This window comes from Miscanthus floridulus, chromosome 11 (assembly GCF_019320115.1).
Source record: "Miscanthus floridulus cultivar M001 chromosome 11, ASM1932011v1, whole genome shotgun sequence".
NCBI classification, from domain to species: Eukaryota; Viridiplantae; Streptophyta; class Magnoliopsida; order Poales; family Poaceae; genus Miscanthus; species Miscanthus floridulus.
In genome coordinates, this window is record NC_089590.1 from 58,062,759 (window position 1) to 58,069,513 (window position 6,755).

Consider the following 6,755-nt stretch of genomic DNA (forward strand, 5'->3'; position numbering starts at 1 on the left):
TGTTTGGCACAGCTGATCTTTGTTTGTTTATCTTATACAACTGTTCATTAAATTTCTTTCTTTATGGAAACTACTTTTATAAACTTGCATTGGGAAAGATGGTTTCTAGTGGTGGAGTCTTGGAGCTATGGAAACTATGATAGTTTCTCGCATTGGGAGTAGCCTGATACCACTCCAAATCAAGTGGAATGGGATGCCGCTCATTCTTCAGCCTGTTCGCTTGCTCGTATACGGTTGTAGATTATAAGCTGAAATAGTATTTTTTTTCTCACATCAAACCAGCTAGTAAATAATCCACGTTACGACGAACAGGCTCGTCTCTTCTTCGCGTGGGTGCAGGAGCCGCTGACACAAACCGCCTGGTGCCCTCGGTGCCGGTGCTGGGTGCTGAGGACGCGAGAGTGAGTGAAGCGTTTCCATTACCGTCTAGAACCAAACAAATATTCAGCCGAACAGGCTTGGCTAGGCTGGATCGTAGATTATTTACTGCTGACTAGTTTAACCGATTTAGTGTGAAAGAAAAATATTATTTCAGCTTATAATCCACGATCGTATTACGGCCTGTCCGAACAGGCTAATTGTGATCTGATACATTGTTTAGGTTTCCGGTTTTATTGGATTCCATTACCGTTTACATTTACACTTACCAACCAAACAGCACCAATATACGAGGAGCTGGCATTGAGTCAAGTTGCATGTTATCCTATGAAGTTGGGCTGCAAATATCGCCCTGTTCGCTTGGCTTATAAACCATAATTTTTTAACCAACGAACAATATTTCTCTCTCAAAACAAATTAGTCAACAATACTTTCAGCCATGGCTTATCAACCAAACGAACAGGGCTTATATGAAAACATAAAGAACAACATCCTCGCATCGCAGGTAACCTTCCCGATCATAGAAGCTAATCTTAGTATCGTTGGACCAGTGAGCCTAAAACCCCGTGACGATCGTTGCTGGGGTAAGTTGGAAACAAACGAAAAATGGGTCTACAATCTACATGAATGCTGCTTGTGCAGTAATCCAATGCTGTGACAGCAACACATACTAAGCACGAAGGTCTGACAAACAGTCACCAAAACTTTCAAATGGCACGGTACACATCGCAAATACTCTACATGCTAACTTTCACTTGATTCATTGTTATTTACTATATCGCTGGAACCAATTCGCTTCATGTTTTTCTGTAAGCAATGTTAGAACTGTCAACTGAAGATAAGCAACAACCTATACAAACAAAAATACAGACAAATAGTCTCCAAATAATTTAGAAGAATGGTTACATTAATGTACAAGGATAGTACACTGACCACCATGGTTCACTAGTAACACTTTTGAAGGCCCTCCACATAATTTAGTCACTTAGGTACAACAAGCTGACGGCCATCAAGCTTCCTATCTTGAAGCAGACTACAGCTTAGCTGCAGACGTGTCATACAACAATGGTAGTGAGTTTCACAAACTCTCAGCTCCTGAGTGGTACAAAGAAGTAACTAACTATAACCAAGTGAAGACTACATAATCATGGAATAATCATAAGCTTCCTAAGGGCACTCACAATGCAGAAACTATGGTAGTTTCTATATATATTAATTGCACTGTCACGTTGGCAATTTGCTGATGTGGCAAGTGATTTAATGAGTGAGAGGAAAAATTCAAGAAATCAAGTCTAACTAAGAAACTGGGTCTTCACGGATATCGATGGACAAGAAACTATCCGTAGCCCATTGGGAGAGCAAACATGGTTTCTATCACTACTTATGTCATGTATTGTAGAAAATCTTGCACTTCTCAATAGTTTCTTGGTACGATGTCCTATAATATAGAAACTGTTAATAGTTTCTTACATTGGGAGTGCCCTAACAAGACAAGTAGCAGAAAAGCAATCTCCCAGTCACGGCTACTAGAAAACTTGCGTGCAGGTGCACAACAAACAACAGGCCAAAACAACAGGTCATCATGTATGTGACCTATTGTTCCTGAGCATTTGGTCACTTATATGACCAACTGCTCAATTACATATGATTTCAGTGTTGAAAGACTCCTCTCAATAACATGTTATCCTCCTGCTATTCCACATACTTCTTAAAACCTGTTTCCCAAACAAGTACTAACCGATTTGACTGTGAAGAACAAGAACCTACTATTTTACTTCTAACTCAAGCAATGTGTTAACTTAACCAAGAGAGGAGCAGAGAGCATATAAGAAGCAAGATGCACAGCATAATGAATAACCAGAAATCCAAAGTGGTTTCTCTCCTCAATTACAAAACTAAGAACATGAAGATATAAGGTAAATACCAAGCAGATGTTATATGCACGCATTAGTTCAAGTTCCAAATTTGCTTTGTGGACATATAGTTCACCTAAATATATTGGTAGTGAAAATAAGTTCAGAAAAGCACTCCAATAGTAGCTATGAACTCTCACTGATTTCTTGTAGTTGAAATGGCAACGAGAAAAGGTCCATTCAATAAATATTTCATGTAGGTCATTCCTTTAAATCATTTTCGTTTTCAAATTTCTAATATGGGAGCAACTGCTCTGTAAATGCTATGTGCACGAGCACAACACAGCCGGCACATCGAAATGCAACATATCACATTAACAATAAGCCTGTTCACATAAAAAGCGATAACATATCATGCATTTCGTGCAGCTGATCTTTCAGTAAAGAACTCCCGCACTCATTAGTTTTTAGTTAGCAACATATCACTTGCAGCAATTGGCTTTTGATATATTACCTTCTAAGTTGTATTAATGCCATTGATTTCCTGGTGAAAGCAAAAGGCATCCTTCTCCTGCGCTTCTTTCGTCTCTTGCAAACAAAATGCAAAGATCAAAAGAAAAGGCACAAGGAGCATAAAGAAAACTAATAATGATGATGTTTCATTTTAAATTTAAATCCAACGCACTGGACATTGTTTACAACGTACCAATCTGGAATATTTTACATACAGAAGTTCGAAAGGTCAAACTGGTGTAACCAATAAAAGCCAACACGTCACACCTTACGATGCAGGCAGATTATATTTGCTTTTATGATCAATCTGGACGAAGTGTTAATCCTGCAACAAAATTTCTATGATGGACCACAAGGAGAAACCTTATCCACTTAAACTGGCACCAAGCCTGCTAAAGAACACTATCAGTCGCTGCTAGACACCGAGAAGATGTGATACTTCATGTCCATGTCACCTCACCTCAGAAGATATCTGACCTCGGGGATTCAGGGTGAAGCATAACAGTTAGTACAGACAGGAACCCAAGCAAGTGCTTCTAGATCAGCCAAAAAGCCCGCGATTGCCTATGTTCCCTTGCAGTTCTTTCAAACGTTGCTCTTCCAGAGGATCAGGACTCTTCAGATACCGTTTGGTACGCCTGTGTATTTTCAAATTATATACGGAAAATCAATTTTGGCTGGATGAAATAGAACCACGTAACATTGGGCCAACGTGGAAGAGAAGGTTAAAAATTTACCTGTCAAGTTCATTAAGAGCAGGGAATGTTGGCATGAAGTCCTTTGATTTAGGCAGAGGAACTTCAGAGAACCATTTGTGTTTCAGAGCGTCAGTCTGCTGATATACGCTGTACGAGAGAAAGAAGTGTGATCAGACTGGTATGCATGATTATAATAAGAATCACAAGATCAAATGCCAACTTGAGAGTAAAAAATTGCACCTTATCAGGGTCATAAGTTAGCAGTCTGTTGAATAGATCAAAACCAGCTTCAGACAGGATTGGTCGCCCAGAAAAAGACGCAGCTGGGAACTTATCCCTTAGCCTATTATACCTGACAATAAGAACAAAAAAAAAGATGTTCTGTCATACAAAAATGACACTCAGTAAAAGACCAACAGTATAAATATAGAGACACTTACGGTTGTTTGACAAAATTTACTTTCACACCTGGCAATTTAGCATAGCCAGGCCAAATCTTCTCATTAGGTGTGCCAAGTGTTCTAAATATCTGCCAAAGAAGCAGCTTCAACATGAGATATCATCGATAAAAGTTTATATCAAAAGCTGCCTGAATAGGAGTTCAGAGCAAATTAAATACCTTATCCAGCTGTTCAAACTCTGTTTTTCCATTGAATAATGGTTCTTTGGCAAGAAGCTCAGCCATTATACAGCCCACCGACCACATATCAATAGCGGTAGAATACTCCTTTGTTCCTAACAACAGTTCTGGGGCCCTGTAGCCACAAGGAGCAAGAAAGGTGAGTCCTTGGTTGACCAAACAGAACTCTCAACTGAATAACTTTAGAAGAAAACCAAAACACTGCTGAGGAATCTGATGTTGTCCGATGACCTACCTGTACCACAAAGTCACAACCAGTTGAGTATAAGGTTTTAATGGGCTCCCATATTGACGAGACAGTCCAAAATCACATATTTTTAACTCACCACGGTTATTCAGCAAAAGATTTGAGGTCTTCAGATCCCTGTAAAAAAGCTGGCCATGTATCAACAACACAATAACAGATTCAAGACTATATGTGAACAGAAAAAACTAAGGTAAACAATAATAATTACCTATGAAGTACCCAATTGTCATGTAGATATTTTACACCCTCTAGCAGCTGAAGCATCAAACATTTGACCTCGCTTTGGGTATATGGTTGTTTCATGGTCTCCATGACACCTTTAAGATCATGTTCCATGTACTCCATAACCATAAAAATACTATCTAGACTACTTCCAACTACTACTTCCTTAACATCCACAATTGAAGGATGGTGGAAAGACAAGAGGATATTTATTTCCCTAAGAGAGGTTAATGGGAAACCTTCTCGCTCCTTCTCCATCTTTACCTTCTTCAATGCAACAATCTCACTTGTCTTCTTATCCCTTGCTCTGTATACAACACCATATGTGCCCTCGTTAATTTTGTTGAGCCTCTCAAACTCATCAACACTTCTGCAACCTTGAAGCATATTGATACACCTGTGCGGTGGCTTCTCTGGCTCAGGGGTTTCAGGTCTGCGTATTTCATTGTCTGAGTCAGTATCTGACATATGGTTTTCTGTATCACTGTCACTAGCATGCTCCCTGTCGACATCCATATAGTCATCTTTATCGACCTCAAAATCTTCTTTCTCATCATTACCCATTTTCCCTGAGTCAGATGACCTAGACATTGTCCTTCCTCCGGAGACTTCACCAGGTTCTGGACTTGCTCTTTTCCACTGCCCTGCCACAGAGGGGTCTGCAGGAGAAACACTTTTCTTCTTCATTGGAGCTGCCCCATCTTCCTCATCATCATTAGCACCCGCCCATCTTGAAGTCGATATGTTCCTCATTGTTGGATACTCCTCTTCCAGCTCTGTCACCTTATTCACCTCATGTTCCGGCAACTGCAAAGCACTCTCTGTACCAACAGTAGGCTCTGCATCCATAGGTGACTTCTCCACAGCCAACCTCAGTGGGCTGTGGTCTTGCGGAGGCAGTGGCGGTGGCAGGAGGGAGCTCAGAAGGCACAGGTTCTACCACTTTCTTGTCCCTGGTTGAATCAGAATGTGGTGGCTTTGGGCTATCCCTGTCCCAAATTATCGGTGAGAATTTCCTCTTCTTGCTCGGCGACGAGATCCCTAAGCCTACTGCCACATCGCCCTCCCTGATCGAACCGAGCACGCCATTCTCCCTCCCTCTATGCGGCCTCCCACCGGAGTCATCAGATGCGCTACCGCTCAGCACCTCGCCAGGCTCACGGTCACCAAGCCTTCCCGCGAGGCGGCTCCTGGGCGGGGGCGAGCGTCGGCGACCGTGGCCGTTGGCGAAATCTCTACCACCCCTGCCGCCACCGCCATCGCGGCGGCGGTCCACGTCGCGGTGGCGGCCGCCGAGATGGTGGTGCTGCTCCTTGCTCCTCCTGGAGGCCTCCGCGTCGAGCTCCCGCTCCCTCGCCTCGTAGTCCCTGTAACCCCCATGGCGCCCAGCGGCCATGAGCGAATCGAACGAATCCGCAGCAGGAAAACCCTAGATCCGTACCAAAAACCTGAAAAATATCGGCGTGATGCGGACCGGGGTGGGTTCGGATCTGGCCTTGGATCGAGCGTGGGCGCCGGGCGCCGGTCGCCGGCCGCGCGGGGTGGCGGGCGCGGGACGGTGGCGGCGAGAACGGTCGGGAAGGCAGCGGTGGAGGCTGGGTTGGGCGGCGAAGCGAATACGAGAGGAAGGGGGTGGACGGAAGCGACTGCTGCTAGGGCGGCCGCTCCGCGTTGTTACGGGTCGGCTCCAGGCTTTTTTCCTTTTCGGCCTTCTGAGAACCCGCGGGCACCGTGCATACCTGGTTTCGTGAGTGGATGACGGGTAGGGCTGCGCGTAGGGACGGTTGCGTGGGTCCAGGATGTCAGTTACTAAATGATTGAACACGTGCTTTTAAGACGCTTCGGACTTGGCCGCTGGTTGCTCGGAGACAATGGGCCCACGATCGGGGTTTTTTTTCATTTGTAATGATAACCAAGCAAGAAGCATATAATTCCCTAAAAAAAAGCAAGAAGCATATAAGACATCAAATTGTGCTAAAAAAATAAGACATCAAATGGAACAAGATCAGGCAAAGAGACACGAAGAAACAAAGCACCGGAGTGCATCACCAGTGCTTTCCAGATGTGTAGCACCGAAGCTTAGTGCTCAGTACAAAGGGCAAAAGATTTTACCTTCCGGTGGTCATCGGAGACCACACCATTGAAGTTTGGGTGATAGACATGTTGAGAAGACAGAGTGGGAGCGTGAGCTCCTTAATACATCG

The 6,755-nt window shown here is 43.7% G+C and overlaps 1 protein-coding gene across 1 annotated transcript; it reads right to left on the reverse strand.

Annotated features, from left to right (window-relative positions):
- Positions 1-2,864: 2,864 nt before the first annotated feature.
- On the reverse strand, positions 2,865-6,255 carry LOC136490853 (cyclin-dependent kinase G-2-like). The gene is given in 9 exon segments (XM_066487045.1): positions 2,865-3,382; positions 3,482-3,573; positions 3,575-3,589; positions 3,683-3,794; positions 3,883-3,971; positions 4,062-4,197; positions 4,318-4,446; positions 4,538-5,464; positions 5,466-6,255. Coding segments are annotated over 9 exon segments (2,079 nt in total). The 5' UTR covers positions 5,948-6,255; the 3' UTR covers positions 2,865-3,285.
- Positions 6,256-6,755: the final 500 nt, after the last annotated feature.